This window comes from Cibotium barometz, chromosome 5 (genome assembly GCF_041138505.1).
Source record: "Cibotium barometz isolate CiBa-2024 chromosome 5, ASM4113850v1, whole genome shotgun sequence".
NCBI lineage: Eukaryota > Viridiplantae > Streptophyta > Polypodiopsida > Cyatheales > Cibotiaceae > Cibotium > Cibotium barometz.
Window position 1 is genome coordinate 60508329 of NC_141050.1, and position 17153 is coordinate 60525481.

The following is a 17153-nucleotide window of genomic DNA, read 5'->3' on the forward strand; positions in this document are numbered from 1 at the left end:
AACTCACAAAACTATAAAAAATATCATTTAATGTTTCCTCTCTCTATCTGTCACACCTCTCTCTCTTCCTCCCCCTCTCTCTCTCTCTCTCATTCGATAATGTATACACTTCGTAAGTAATAATGCGCTTGTTGCGGTTGTCTCACGTTCGATAATGTATTGCATGATGTTGAGTTCAGTAATGTTTGATATATTCTGTTTTTGTTTGTTCATTGATAAGTAATGATACACTTATTGCTGTTTTCTCACGTTTGATGATGTATTGGATGATATTGAGTTCATTAAAATTATTTGATATTCTGTTTTTGTATGAACATTGACGATATTGATATACTTGTTGCTGTTCTCTCACGTCTGCTTGATGTTTATTTCAGTAATGTTTGATATTTTGTTTTTTTATGTTTAGTGTTATTTGCTGGATTTACGAAGACGATCAACATGCTTACTCCCGAAGAGCGCAAAATTGTTCTGCGAGCAATTCGCGTTGAAGCGGTCATCACAGTATCACAATGTACTGATGATGTCGTCAAGAAGACCAACGAGTCTGAGATAATCATGCGAGATCTCATAGACCAAATATGGGAAAATGCACAGCGGCGGCTTCGAAGCGGAGGCAACGCTGAGCTGCTGGATAGACAGAAGATAGCAGATTTCAACCATCAGCACATAACACGAACCATTTTGGGGAGCATGCGAGTAGCGTGCAGTGATCTTCGAGATGCTGCCCCGCCTGAAGCCAACATGCAACGTCTACAGTTATGGGACGTTGTATGGAGCGAGCAGAGGGCCAAGAGCAAGCGCATGAAGGCGTTGGATGCAGAGTCCCTCCCCAAAAGAGTTCGAATTGCCCAAGACGTCGCTGCAACGTCCAGTCAGGCAGATGCAAGTGGTACAGGTGTCATTAATCGTACCATCTACAATTCTATGTGCACACATCTTATTGGCATCCCGCACGAAGCTCTTCACGAAGGACGAACAATAGGCTCCGGTGTGTTTGGAACAGTAAAAGAGTATGCAATTAAAGGCATATCATTTTTACCCGAGCACATCACTTTTTGCGGAAAGCACTACAAAGGAGAAGGCAGCGCGAAGTTCGAGAGCTTCCAGGCAGAGCAGGGTATGCAAGTGCTACATCCATCGATTGTCCGATGCATTGCCTTTACAAAAGAGGCTCCTTGGATCACAATTTTTCCGTACTTTAATGGCGGCGCTCTTGGTGATACTCTACTGAAGGTTCCCTTCAGATTCAGTGAGTTCACCAGAGCCATTTTTCGTTTGGATCGAGGATGGAGACAACCGCCGCCTGATAATATCCCTTTAGGTCATCTAGAACTTTCAAAAATAAAAGAGGTAGTAATAAACATGCCACATATTATGCATGCCCTGGTGGAAGGTGTAGCGGCAGCGCATATGGCAGGTATTGTACATACCGACCTACATCCTTTTAATGTAGTGTTGGATTATACAAAAGAGCTAAAGCCACGCATAGGTATTATCGATTGGGGATTGCTGCTGAGAGCGCCCAAAAAACGGGTGTCTCTCAATTTTGTTTATGAAGCAGACAAGAACCCCGAGAAGGTGGCACAGGCAGTCTCCCACGCAGACAGAGAGCGAAATAAACGGCCGTGGATAGCCCCAAAGCTTTATGATCCATTTTTGGCAGATGCATACACTCCTGCATCTGATGTTTTTGCCTTGGGATATTTATTACAAACTTTATATGACTTTTGGAAGAAAGTGCAAGAGTTGTGGATGGATAATAGTTCCCATGACAAAGTTACCATGGATACTATTATTCATAGAGTCAAAAATTGGATGTTTCTGCCTAATCGCGATGAGCGAAAGTCAATTTTGCAAGTGGTTGAATTTTTTAGGTCACTAAATACTGACCCTACGAGGGCACAACGTCCTCTTGTAGAGCTATCGGTGGCATTCACCCCGACTTTGTAATGATACAGTATCAAGAGATGAAGTTTCAGGAATTTGAGAATTTGATGTGTCCAAGGTTTCAAAATTTTGTTTCTCTTCAAAATTTATTGTGTCCAATGTTTCAAAATTTTGTTTCTCTCTTCATTGGGTCTTTGCAATATCTCTCTCCTCTTCTGGTGTTTAAGTTTATGTTTTCTCTTTAAAATTTGATGTGCGAGCATTGTTTGAAGTGTTTTTGGAGTCAAGTGGATATTTCTCATCGAGTCTTTGCAATACATATCTCCTCTCGTTGTGTTTGACTTCAAGATTTTGAGAGCAATGGTCAATTTATCTTGCGTTGATCTTTACTGTTCATTAAAATCCTGATGTCGTTTACGTTCATGCAGATATGGAGCAAGCGCAAGCGAACGAGCATCAGGAGTTAGCCAAGAAGGCATACGAGAGAATGAAGGCCCTTGCACATGGCCTGACAGCCCGCGAAGCTACAAGAACAGCGTGCAGATTATCGAAGTGGACAAATCCAACTTATGCCCAATGGAAAGACATAAACAAACGGGTAACCACAGAGATGATAAAGGCAATATGGCCATGTCCAGATGGCGAGATAAAGAAGGGAAGATGGAAGATTTCTTGTTGCACTAACAATGATATCAAAACTAATGCCGAGCGCATTTTCTTGGAGGTGTACGGCCGTCCTCTCCATAACGCCGACGCTCCACTGTATTTTGCTAAAATGCTATATGCTCACTTTGTACTGGAAACTCCAGTGGACTTCGCCTCCAGAGAGGCCACTGTCAACACCCACGACATACGTGAAGAGACAGTTACATTCACAAGAGAAGAACTTGCTCTTATGGTGGAGGGCGCCGGACTGGAGTTAAACCAGGTCAAAGAAAGCTTAGGGGCACAGCTAGCAGAGAAGGAGAAAGAAGCTGACCGATTAACTCAAGCGTCAACTCCTCCCCCGGCCAATAGAGGAATTCAAGAGCAGCTAACAAAGATCAGCCAAGACGTGCAGAGCATCTCTTCACGTATTGCTCCTGTGCGCCAAGGAAACCACATCTCTCATTTTTTGATACATCCTGATCTTGTGGGAGTTTCTGCTGAGGCTACAAGTTCCTCCACCCCCCAATGTCCTGTATGTTACAAAGTATTCGATGGGTGGAGCGGCCAGTATATACTACCATGTGGACACTACTACCACTTAATATGTTTAGTGAGACAAATGCAAAATACTTCCACATGTGCATTGTGCAGTGTCCCAATAAATCAAGGTATTTATACAGTGTTCGGCATGGCTAGCGAATATAAACCACCAGGACCTTTAGATGCAACTCCTAGTGCAATTCGCAATTTATTTCAAGATGAGAGCTAAGAAAAACAAATTCTACTTTTGTATTGATAATTTCTCCAAATATGATCATTTGTACAAGTACTTTTTATTAAATTAATAAAGTGACTTCTTCCTCTATGTCAGTATCTTGCTCCAAAATTCTTTCACCGTTTACTCTCTCGTCTGCTAAATTAAGCTCATCTAAGTCAATGTCTAAATTGTCTTCTATCTCAAGGGTGGTGCACAACGTACGTCCAACATCAAAGTTCTCGTCTACATCTTCACAATTGTATATCCATCTGGGCATATCTTCTTCATACTCTTCGCTTTCGATGTCTCGCAAGATCTTTTCATTGCAGTACATGTAAACAAGTTTATCTGCTCGATCCGCAAGAAGTCGATTGCGAATAGTACTATGAATATATTTATACATGCTCCAGTTTCTTTCTGAGCCTGAGTTTGAAGAGCACTGACTTAGAACCTTCATCGCAAGGTTGCGCAATAAAGCATAATGCTCACCACCATTCATCATCCACCACTTCCATGCAGGTTGCTCTTTAGCCATTTGTTGAACAAGGGAGTTGGAAAATAAACCCTCTTTCAACCGAAATGAGGTCATCTCCTTTATGCACTGTACACGATCATCATCATTATTATAGAAAGTGTTTACCACTTTATAAAAATCTTGCACCACCTCAACGTTGGACATCAAATCCATATTCCAATATTCAGGATCTAACATGTAAGCAGCACTATGCAGTGGTGAATGCGCTCCAATCCATCTAGCATGAAAGTACTTCAACAGAACTTTTCTTTGTCTACTAGAGAACGGTACACGCCATTGCTTCTCCACCACTGAATGCTCTAATTTCTCAGGACACTCCAAACTCCGCTGGACAGTCCACCATTGCATCCATGCTTTTCCGAGATTAGGCGCTCTTTGATCAAGGCTTCGTACAGCATACATAACAGGCATCATTACATGGTATGCATCCATCACACTGTTCCACCAACTTCTTCTCGTAAGCGCTGCCTTCAAGACTTTGATTTTCTCTTTCACTTTTTCAAGTTGAGTGCTCTCCCAGTCATGAAATGCCATGCATGTAAATGTTTCACAAACTGCATCTTTATTTCTAAGAAGAGACTCAAAAGTGTAAAAGTGAGTGCAAAACCTAGTCTCCGCTGGAAGCTTTAACATAACTGACATGCGAGGTCGAAACATATCCAAAACTCTCTGTCTCTTGAGCATGAATTTCACAAGCTGGCGAGCAGTGTCGACGATTGAGGCAAACCATTTGGTATCATCAGATTTATACCAATCTTTTAATACAAGATTCAAACTATGAGTATTACAGCCTACCGGAAAAATATGTGGATATTGTCGCTGTAGGATTCTGGATGCATTTTTACAATTTTTTGCATTGTCCATGACGACTTGGACTACATTTTTGGCACCCACTTCCTCTATCACAGTGCTAATAACTTGAGCAATGTAAGCCCCAGTTTTGATTGAACCAGCTGAATCCACGGCACGGATGAAAGTCTCACCTCTAGGTGAAATAACCATTACATTAATTAATGGTTTTCTTTGCACATTAGACCATCCATCACTTACTATACTACATCCAGAAAGCTCTATATTGCTAAGAATTATTCTTTGTACACGTTCTTTTACCTGCGCATAACATTTCTCTAATAGATCATTTCACATAGCATGGTACGTAGGCGGTGAAAACCCTGGTCCAAACTCACCAATTTTCTTCCATGCTCTCTTCCAATGCTCACTGTCCACCATCATCATAGCACTCCCAGAAAAGTAAATCGCTTCAGCAAGGACGAGTTGTGCATCATCGAGTCGACCTTGACGTAGGCTTTCTTGCAATGAAGTTTGACGCATGGGTATATTTCCTACGTCAAAGTTTTGCTTGCAAGAAGATGCACTGGGTAGATTACTTTCTGGCTGCATATTGCCGTTCGGGGTACAAGTAGGCGATGTAGCGGGAGTTTGATGATTAGAAGAACAGTGTTCTTGCTGCCTTGATACATTAACGGGAGGAGTGTCATGTTTTCTTGAATCTTTCTTTTGAATTTCTTCTCTTATGCGTTTGGCCACTATAGGTGCAGAGGGGTGGGTACATGACTTTTTCTTCGGTCCGCCTAAAAAGTGTTCTCTTAGTCGAGGCGCCCCACCTGATTTTACTGCATGGCATAGCTTACACTCCCAATCTATGAATCGATCACCAACGTTAATTGCATATTGCCACTCTATCCCAGGTGCCTTTTTTTTTCTGCTATTTGAAATTTGGACTCTATTGGAGGTACCACTGGATCCAACATTGTCCTCCATCTCAACAAATAGCCTATTCAACCAAGCATATAACAATGAATACACAAATGAAAAAACAACAAATCACTCACGTATAACAAAAACATACATCTGCAGACAAAGTACTTCGAAACTATCTTGACAAATACAAAAGATCATCACATAACACAAAACTATTTCAAACTATCTTGCAAGGTCTTACTACAAAACTACTTCGAAACAAGGTCTTACTACAAAACTACTTCGAAACTATCATGCACATTGCACCCCCAATGAAGGATGCCTTTTGTACCCAATTAAGGATACTTTACACAATCAAAGATCTATGCTTGCCCAATACTCTAGTATAGGACAATAGACCTTCTCTAACATTCACAAAAAAAATCAAAGATCTATGCTTGCCCAATACTCTAGTATAGGACAATAGACCCTTGTCTACTCTAAACTATATCAAGTATCAAGAACCAATACAAGCCCCTAAGCAGGACTCTTGGCTCCATCAAACCATTCATAAAGCAGAATGAGGTAGATTACGTACGTGGCTCAAATGCAAAGCTGAATGACTCCAAATTTGTCCCTAAATCTCCGCAAGTATTAGCTACGAACCACACCCTGCCCCCAGTTCAAAGAACTAAGGACGAGTGGCCCAATAGCCTTAGGAGTGCCTACAAGGAAAGACGACAGCCCCTAAAATAAGGACGTTCTTCCCAAGAGGACACTTCTAGCAACTCGAGAGCTCTACAAGTACTTTGAGGAGAGATATCACGCCCCCAAAACAAGGACTATCTTCCCAAAAGTTGTACGACGGGTGTCGGGCAGTGTTTATATACAGAATAATACCCCGCCGGTGTTTTTGTTTTTCCCGGCGGGCCCGCCGGGCTTTTCTCCTTTCCCGGCGGGCCCGCCGGGAAAACCTCATACCCCGGCGGGCCCGCCGGGAAAGGATAAAAGCCCGGAGGTGTTACTGGAATAGTGGGTTCCGGCAGGTCATTTCTCTGGTCATGTGAATATACAATGTGATCACAAGTTTTAATATGTTAACAATAGGTTTTGTTAACGTGATCACGAAATTGTGAAGACGTTAATGAAATCCCTGCAAGAAGCACAACAAATAGATATTAATCCAGCTGAACAACTAGAAGAAGGATCAAATGAAGGTATAGTAATTCAACAATTACTAGCACTTGAACCAGAAGCAAACACAGCAAGTAATCCGGAATTTGAAGAAGAAATAGAAGAACAACTTTCAACACAACCGCCTCTAATGCCTGAAATAGAAGAGGAAGATATAGAGACTACATCTATTGAGACGAAGATACAGATGGAGAGGTATTTTTGGAAATAGATGTATTCGGAGCCATGGATCTAGTTGAGGATGAGAGAGTCGATGTGATGAGCTATAACATCTTATTTTAATTTTATTTTACCAAGAAATACTTGGTTTTTGTCAATGTTTTTTTTTGCACACTTAATTTTTTCAGGAAGTCCAAAATAAAAAATCAAAAAAAATTAGTTTTTGACGCGCTTTTCGACACTTATTCCGACCGATATTTTGATGCTTATTTTTGACATTCAGCTTTGATGGATATTTCGACGTAATACTTCGACATTTATATTGAACGGGTATTTCGACGACGCAGCCACCGTCAAAACCAAGCGTTGAAAATGGGTCATCAGGTAGTAGTGGAATAGACTATCTAGTAACAGTACCCAGTCAATTGCTTTGCTTGAACGATACTACAAGGTTTGTGTTCTTCACTTTTTAGTTGGAAGTGCTTGGAATAGTGCTAATAGATCTCACCACATCAAGAGGAAAGAGTGAGAATGTGTACAACAATATATTATGGGGAAGGGGAAAAGTGTTTGTTCAACAGACACCTAAGGCCAAAGATCATGGTAATCGTCACCACGTGTCTACAAATGGGGAAGCTCAAGAGAAGGCTGAAGCCCCTATGCTATGGGCTTAACATTTACATGTTGTGCATATGCTCAAAAGTCGATCGTGATGTCCCTTCCAGGAACACACCCACTCCTCTTCACCTTTTGCAAAATGGGACCCATATTATGTGTCAGCGTGGAGTTAATCTTTCGCAGGAGTGTGGACGGCAAGTCCAATGAGCTTGCAAGCGCCCTCTCGGGAACTCTAAATAGCGCCGCCGCCGCTGTCTGCAACACAGACAAAAAGATGATCATTAGTCTGCAAGCCACCGCCGGTAATTTCTGTGCTCAGGGGTCGAAGGAGTTAACGTACCAATGTGCCCGGATTCTGACTGTTGAGGGCGGATATGTACTCTGCTTCCTTCTCGCCTACGTTGAGCTCAAAGTGAAGCAATCCTCGAGGAAACAATGTGACATCACCGGGGTACAGGAGGTTGATGTGGGCGTTTCCTGCATCCGGTGTGATGAGGAAGATTAAGGTAATGCTCCATTGCGGATCGAGACTAGACCGACTCTGTGTGTGTGTGAGAGAGAGAGAGAGAGAGAGAGAGAGAGACGTAGGTACCTCGAGTGTCGATAAAACCGACCTGCAGAGGCCCGCCTGCTATCAGCGATAGAACCTCCGTTGCCCTTGGATGAGAATGGGCCAACTGGCAACCGCACGGGATTAGCCGGAACCTGACGACAGTTAGCCCCTGGCCTCTGCGCCAATAAGACAGCCAAAATCAAGAAAGATCAATCAGAATGATGCTTCACCACAGCTTAACTGCTGGCATCATATACATTGAGAGGAGACAAGCATGGGAGGGCGTTTTTCACGTTATGGCGGGGAATTTGTCTGTGCTCAAGCCTGCCCGAATACCCCCGGTGTCTTTCACGATTTCCCCGTTTGTGAAGATGTCTCGGAACACGAAGGACTTTACTCCAGGTGCGAAATCCACGAGCGGATCAGGATCAGAGGCCATGATCACAGTTGGCAACATACACAGCAGAAGCAAGCTAATTAGCATGGCTAGATATGGTGAAGATGTTCTAGTACAGATCAGTACACTACGGTACAGGAGCATATATGTCTCTACTTAGCCAAGGAGGAGGTGATAAGATTTCTGTGTGTCTCTAAGGAAGGAGGAGGTTGTAGTTTCGAAACTAGCGTTTATAGTGTCCAATTTTAACGTCTGGGGCAAGCCATTTGCGGGATAACTTCATGTTCTCAAAAGTAGATCCTCAGGTGGAGATCATGATGCAAAGTATCAACCGCATATATAGAAACATTGATAGTGGGGTCTAGTGGACTGCCTCTCTTTTTCAATGCCTTTTCTTGACAAAAGCTTGGCATCGTTGTCGTGCACTCAACTGCACCCAACCCTAGAAATCAGAAGGAGAAGGACGCTTCCTGAGAAGGCTTTGAGAATGTAACTAACACGTAATGGATATAGAACGGCTGGCTCACGCGCATTATTGCCAATACACGTTGGCAACATTTGTTACACACTAATAATACACGTTCACAGAACCTGTGGAAACTCTATAACAATGGATTGGAGATACTCTCATTTTTGTACTATTGTTTTTAATTCCAAAAACCTGCAAAGTACATTATATTCTACTTTTAATTTAGCTGCAAATTTTCCAAATAAAAATTACTACTTTATATTCATAAGTGTAGGGAAAAAAATGGTTTCCTCTAAACACTAGTTGGGAGTTTCTTATTACATATTACTTAGCTTTTAGGCTTTTGGTGCCGTTGTGCTCCTTATATAAGGAGCAACCCAAGATAATAAAGTGATGAACCTTCAAGTTGTGCTCCTCATATAAGGAGGTACCCAAGATTAGGTAGTGACGAACTTTCATTGTGCACTATAGGTGGGGATGTGCAAATATTAGAGAATATGTTTATCATAGAGTTATTGTGCAGGAGGGTTGAGAGTAGTAGAGATGATGTGAGAACACGAATACACTATTCTTGATTTTTGTTGATGATCTATTACATAGTTCTAGGGGGGTGGGTCCTTTCGAGGGAAGCACCCTTTAATTATCAATTATTATTTGATTATTCTCACATTTCCCCTCTAGTGAAAGAAAAGGAGTTTCATTTTTTTAACTTTATTGTTTGATTTTCTTTGTTACCTTTATTCATTGAGAAAGTCTCGTGCTCCAAATCTTTCCTCTTATGCCTTTGTAGAGCGGTTCTCTCTACCGTGCAATATAGTGCTCATAGAGTACTACCGATCAACAAATGTGTTAAGAAACACAATGTCAATCCGAGGACTCGACCCGATTAGTGCATAAAGGCTTATCCCTTGAGGGAGAGCTCACATACTCCACTTGACGATTCAACCATTCAACACCTCAATCAATCTCTCAATCCCTTAAATCCACTACACTAATCAAGAGAACAAGCAATGCATGGCAATCTCTTAATCCCATTCAAACATTGATTAAATCTTAGCTTTCCCTAATGCCAGCAAACCCATAAGCATGCATCTACTAACCCACAAGCTTAAGCAAGCATAGAATGTAACATTCACAAACCCACAAGCTCATAGAGAGAGTCTATCCATGAATAACTCATTGCCAATGAAGTGGGCAAGAGCTTGCATCAATGGAGACTACACACACACACTACAAGCATGCAACATACACAAGAGAAAGAAAGAAGCATTCAACTAATCATAGATTAATCTACTTCAATGATGCTAAAATAAATTAAGAGAAAGAAGTGGAGCTATACTCATTGGAGCTTGATGCTCATTAGAGTACAATAGAGAGAGAGTTAGAGAGTTGCCATAGCTTGAGAGCTCAAGAGCTTCACTCAATAGCTTATGAGAATGGCCAAAAATGTACTCTTTCTTTAGCTAACATCTCTTTTATAGAGATGTCACTAACCCTAACCCTAGGCCTCTTTCACACATGGACGAACAACCCCATAAGTGAGCCTTGCTTAATACACTTAGAACTCTCATTTAGAACTCACATTGGCCTAAAACAATTTACATTGCACTTCGGCACAAAAATATGGAAAAATTATGTGCGCCTTTATGTTCCCATGGCTACAATCCCGCTCTCTTGCATTAATTGCTTCCAGCCTCCTTCCATAATCCGTGTTCCCGTGAGTGTTCCCGTGGAATAACCTTTGTAGGATCTTTTAGTTGCCTTTGTGCAAGAAAATGAGTTTCATTTTTTTACTTTATTGAGAAGGTCTCATTCTCCAAGTCTTTCCTCTTACGCCTTCACTACAACACATCAGGATAGTAGCGTCATAAGAAAACGTCGCTTATGCAACACTTTTTGTGTCGCTATATCCACGTCGCTGTGGGGTGTTGCCAAAGCAACGTATTTAATGACGCAAAATCCGTCATATAGGTGACATTTGTAGTGTCGTATAAACGACGCCCAGCATCGCTTATGCAACACTCAACGGGATTTTTTTTTGCCCACGTGCATAAGAAACACATGATATTGTTATTATATTAGAGAGATAAGGCCAAAATATTCTCTCTCTCTCTCTCCCTCATACACACACACACACACACTCTCTCTCTCTCTCTCTCTCTCTCTCTCTCTCTCACACACACACACACACACACTCTCTCTCTCTCTCTCTCTCTCTCACACACACACACACTCTCTCTCTCTCTCTCTCTCATATATATATACATACATACACTTTCTCTCGATCGATATCTCACACATTGTCTCTTTCCTTATACATCGTCGCTTTACATTGATACTTGTGACGATTCGAACTAGGACACGACATACAAATACATCTCAACGTCTGAACGTGGAATATCATTAAGCTCGTCAAATGGCAAATTATTCATCAGGTAAGTCATGATAATCTCCATCAAAATTTAAATTCAGAAACATAAATTGACATATAAAGTTTGAATTTTAACAAGAGATGAGACAATAGGTGAAATGAAATTTATGTGTATATCTATATATGTAAATATACAAAATGAGGGGTATAAAGACTACAAAATCCTAAAGGAAATATATACAATATATGTGGTGAGTGGAGAATATACAAAACATGGTTAGCTATATATCTAGCCTCACCTCGAGACCTCGGATGCTGTGGCCTTGGCCCCGACCATGAGTGTCCTCTGTGGTATCGTCAGGGAGGGGGGACTCATCATCCCCTTATGCTTCGCCCCTCTCATGGCAAATCTCTCTCTCCTGCGTCTGACGGTCCACCTCTGCCATATCTTGCTCGCCCCATCGCTCCTATAGATCACATGATTAAAACATAAGTAGTGTTAATTCAAAATTTAATTAAGAAAAAATATATTATCTTACTTATTGAATATACGTAACAAATGCATTCGGTGGATCGGTAATCTTTGATTTCAATGTCCTATAGCCACGATATGTGGCGGTCTGTATCTCGGGTGCACGGTCATAATCTTTCGTCTGTTTATTTAAAAAAAAAATAGATCATGATGTCAATTGTGTATTCATATACACATGTGCACACAAAACAAATTAAGCATAAAGATTCAGCTAGGTATAAAATGGGCAACAAAGCCCCTTCTCCCCATCCTCCCAAGATGGGAGATATGGCCACTCTGCACCCTTGCTCGTGAGCCTCCTACATATAAGAAAATAGATGCCAAGAACATATTCACATAAGTTTTTATACATTCGTTTTACTTAATTATGAACTCGATCATAAAAAATATTACACTTTACCTTCTTTTGCATCCATCGCAACTTTAGATGCATGCATCTCTTTCCGAAAGTGTCTCCATGACTCCTTACACATAGATGCAGGTCGATTATTATCTAGAACAAATGAAAACTTACTACATTGCAAAAAAATACATTTTAGAATTAGTATTTTTTAAATCATCCATATATCTATACTATCTATTAAAAGCAAGAAAATCAAAGGCAATAAAACCTTAGTATAAAACAAGAAGATGACATACTATAAGCTTAGGCATGGTATACAAACTATTACGCTTGAAATAAAGGGGGTGAGTTGTCTTGCTAGGGCATTAATACATAGCATTTGAAATTTGAATTTTCAAAAGATATCACACTTAACGCGCGCGGGTTGTTAACTTGTTATTTATTTATGACTTTTGCAATCATCCATACAAAATGGCTCCAAAAAGGTTAAGAATGTCCATTGCTATGTTCATAATATTTTACTATATTACAGTTTAATGTTTCATATATTCTAATTTTTTTGTATTTCAGGTTCGAACTCATCACCCGGTACACCGCCACCTCCATTCCGCCTATGAGCTCCTATGGCAGGACGATGTGTGCCCTCTACTTATGAGCCTCATTCTACGCCTGCTGGATCCCGATGATTTCTATGAGGAGAGGATTCCATGATGGTTTGTTGATTGTCGAGGCTTTGCATCGATAGGAGAGCGACGTGTTTGCCATTCTCATGAGCTTAGGGTTGGCAGGTGTCAAGTGTTGGAGCTATATATATCACACCCTAACTCGACCTAGATCTCATCTATATATACAAACTCATAATCAATATGAACTAGTCTTTTGGGAGCGTATATGGCATAACTCTCTTCCTCCTTTTCTCTCTTTGAGTCACTCTATCCATATCTCTTCGTGTTTGTGTATTTTTAACATGGTATTGTTAACAATCCAAAAATGGGATTGATCATGGTGAAGGACATAGATTAAGCAATATAATTAAGGTGGATTAAACCACACTAAGAACTCCATAAGAGAGAGAGAGGGATTGCACACTCAACACTCAATTCTATTGCATATCACAATGAACCATACAATGATATAGGCTTTCTAGCCTTATCCCACTTTACACATCATCCTCCATGTGTGGCACTCACTTTTCCACTCTTTTGGTCAACACTCACACACCATACAATATTACATGTGGCATTCTTATCTTGCCACAATATCTTGCACCTTTAGGGTGCTTTTTCACACATATGCACAACACCGCGATTATCAAAGCATCATCGATCTTGCTATTGTGAAGAGAAGAGAAAGGAAGTATCAATTGTGTTAATTCCATTCATATGCATTCTATGATGAGGGACATGACATTACCACCAAGCAACCTCGTTTGAATTCCTCCAAAAATCGTACTCCTTGTGACTATTGTGGTCATACCGATTATCCATCTCATCGTTGTTTCAAAAGGCGATATGATCAAGATCGCAATCACGCATATGTTGCTAAATATATAAGTAGTGATGAACATAATCATCAGGAGAGGTAACTGTGTTCATCATGGTATTTCTCCTGCAAGAGTAATTCTTGTTTGGGTTGGTTCTCTTTTTATTGTTGATTTTGGTGCTACTGGTAATATGACTTACCAATCTCAATGGCTTCATAATTATTATGCTCTTCCAATTAAGAAATTGGTATATCTCGCTGATGACACTACTTGTTAAGTCATGGGTGTTTGGTGATCTATATCTTGGCACCCTTTCCTCTACCACAATATTGCGAGGAGTTTTGCATGTTCCAGATCTTCAAAGGAATCTTCTTGGTGTTGCTTGGCTTGTTGATCTTGGCCTTTTTGTTGGTTTTGATCATACAAAGTGTCGAACTGAGAAGGATGGGCATACTATCCCAGTAGCTTCTTGACGTGGTAATCTGTTTGATCTCTCTTTGAATGATGATGTTGCAAATGTTGTTATTGCTCCGGGAGATCTTGATTTTGCAAGTTATGGCATCATCGATTTGTTCATTCGGATTTTGCAAAGCTTCTTGATATTCATCATCGTAATCTCGTTATAGGTATGGATCTTAAAGCTCGTCCTCATATGGGCATCTGTGCGTTTGTGTAGATCTAGAGACCAAATCGTGGGTAAAGACTAATATAATGTGAATCTATGGTAAAAAAAATTACAATTCCAATGGTTGGTTTTTTGTAGATCTTATTTGTAAAATTTATTCTGATTATTAGAAGCCCTCTATATTATTTTCAATTTAATTATTAAAAGATAAAATTAAACATCTATAGATAAAAACTATATGGATTGAAATAATTGTTACCATGAACCATGAAAAAAAAAGTTAACTCAATTTGAGTAAGGGAAGCTCCATTTTGAATCATCACAAGTTAAAATCTCAAATTTGTTTCCATTCCTCTTTTAATTCTAAAACCAAGCCTAGTTAGCTTTGGAAATCTAGGGTTGGTTATCTACCAAGCCTAGTTAGCTTTGGAAATCTAGGGTTGGTTATCTACCAAGCCTAGTTAGTTTTGTAAATCTAGGGTTGGTTATCTACCAAGCCTAGAGATGATGTCATGTGTGAGCTTTGGGATGGACACACATCTTACATGTACATGCCAACTTATGTCCACATTAGCTTGGAGAGGACCCACATAAACACTAAGCCACCTCACATTGCCACCTCCATCGTCCACATCAGCTTGGTCAACGAAATTGACTTTCCACCTCATTATCAATGCCACATCATATTGTCACCTTTGCATGTCACCTTATATATGTTGACATGGCATGCAATATCGACTAAGGCCATGTCATACACATGTCCACATCATCCATATACATGTCAACCCATGCTTCCCATGTGGAATTTCCATGTTAGCTCACATGGTGCCATGTGGCATGCGTGATGCCACAACATCACCTCCCTCTTACATGGGAAAGACGAAGTCACTCCAGATAATAGTGCATCAAATTACCAAGGATCTTCCTACCAGCTGAGTGTTGGCTCTAACCCTTTACTCAGCACACACCAAAGTGTGTTTTTTGTAAAGAGGTCTACCTTTAAGCAAGTATAGTAGCAATCAATCCATGGAAATGATTCTCATATGGTTGATGAGCAAGTGGAGGAGAGAGCTTCCAACTCCCCTACATTATCCGATTGCATGTTGTGATAGATAGATGCAGATATATGTAGATTGAGATGCAGAAGAGTTATCCAAGATACACGTAGATGTGGATCAAGAGGCTCACTCTATCGATGAGGGTCATGTAATGAGAAACATTTCAAGTTTTCCAATAGGAAGATACATTGTGCACATAGCACCTCCTCTTAAGAATTTTATCTAGAGGGAAGTTTTTAACCATTCTCAAGAGCCAATCTCTTGCACTCCAAGGATTAAGAAGTATGCATAGAGTATCATTAGAACAATGCCCATTCTTGAAACCTATGTCTAATAGATGAGGAGAGATATGAATACAAGAACTCATAGGCTCCCAATACAATGCCAAGGACCTCATAGGGTAGCGAACTACCCAAACAAAATGGGCGCCTCTACTTAGTAACAAATTCTACAACAATTTGGCATAGCTCGAACATGCTTACATGTATAAAGTGTGGAGTGGACCACCTAATCAAGGAATGCCCATATACAAAACAAGCAAGGAAGCACGACAACTTTCACAAATACTTCAACAAGCCTTTGCTTGATTAGTATACAATCGTGATTAGTATAATCAAGATTGTATAATCATGATTGTATAATCAAGATGTATTGTAGTACCGTCAAATGTGCTATCACGTGCCTAGACACACCAGATGAACAAAGTCAAGGCGGATGTTCACAAATCATCAAATTTTTTACCTCAAAAAAGGTAAGAGAAGATGATAAAAAAGGGTATGTAACCGGTGAGTGAATGGTTCTAATCCAAGATGTTTTTAAAGAAGGGATCATAGAAACAAGGTTAAGAGGGTCAAGCTGAGAGAGTGTCTCTATACAAAGAGTCCCTAAACAAACATCCCTAAAAGGCCAAAAACCCCAAAAGGTATGGGAGAATATCCTAGCATAGAAAAGAATATTTGAAAACTTGAAACAACCAAGGGCTTGCTTAGAGAAGCCTAAGGGAAAAGTAAGAAAAAACTAAAAGACAATAAAACCCATGAGATACCATACCCCATAAAATATTTGAGATGGAAAAAGGAACTAGACATTCCAAAGAGCAAGGGGATGAGCAAGAGCTTGACTCCTTGAATGAGTCAGATAATGGCCTTGTGAATTGAATGTTTGAAACAATGGAAGAGGTGTATAATCCTAGATCCAAAAATGGGATTGGATGCCTAGTAAGGGATAGTAGAGTAGCATACCTACCATGTGATGTAGCCAACATGATGGCATTCTTGTCATCAGAGGTGAAAATTGCCATTGAACCCTTACTTAGTAGCAATCATACCCTGTGGAGAGATATAAACAAATGGGTTCATGTAACTTTAGAACCATTGATAAAACCAAGATTGGAACCAACAAACAAAACCTCATAGCATCTGAAGGAAGCGAGTAACAAGTCTGCCAAATTTATATAAATCCCAATGAACCAATTAGGGAATTGCTTCAAAATTGATGACATGAATACAACCATTCCTATCTACCATAATGGGTATCAAACCCAACATCTTGATCTTGAAAGATATGTTTTGAAGGAGGGGATATACCACCACTTTAGATCAATTCAATCCACATGAAAACACAATCTAAAATCACAAAGCAAAGGGGTCATCATTAATCATTCTTGCAATCTACACATTTGGTATACTATATCATGATTTATTGGTGATGATTAGTTTGGGAGACTTTTAATTTGAAAACGCAGAGGGAGGTGAAAGATGCAATAGGTAGGGCAGAATCTGGAAATGCAGAAGTGAAGGCTACCGCAAAGCCTTAGATCGTGC

The 17153-nt window shown here is 40.3% G+C and overlaps 1 protein-coding gene across 1 annotated transcript; it reads right to left on the reverse strand.

Moving 5' to 3' along the window:
* Nucleotides 1-7292: 7292 nt before the first annotated feature.
* On the reverse strand, nucleotides 7293-8677 carry LOC147638717 (germin-like protein 5-1). The gene is made up of 4 exons (XM_086796306.1): nucleotides 8346-8677; nucleotides 8092-8228; nucleotides 7840-7976; nucleotides 7293-7754 (listed from the first exon to the last, which is right to left on the reverse strand). The coding sequence occupies exons 1-4, from the start codon at nucleotides 8591-8593 to the stop codon at nucleotides 7578-7580; spliced, it is 699 nt and encodes a 232-aa protein (XP_086652432.1). The 5' UTR covers nucleotides 8594-8677; the 3' UTR covers nucleotides 7293-7577.
* Between the last annotated feature and the right edge of the window lie 8476 nt (nucleotides 8678-17153).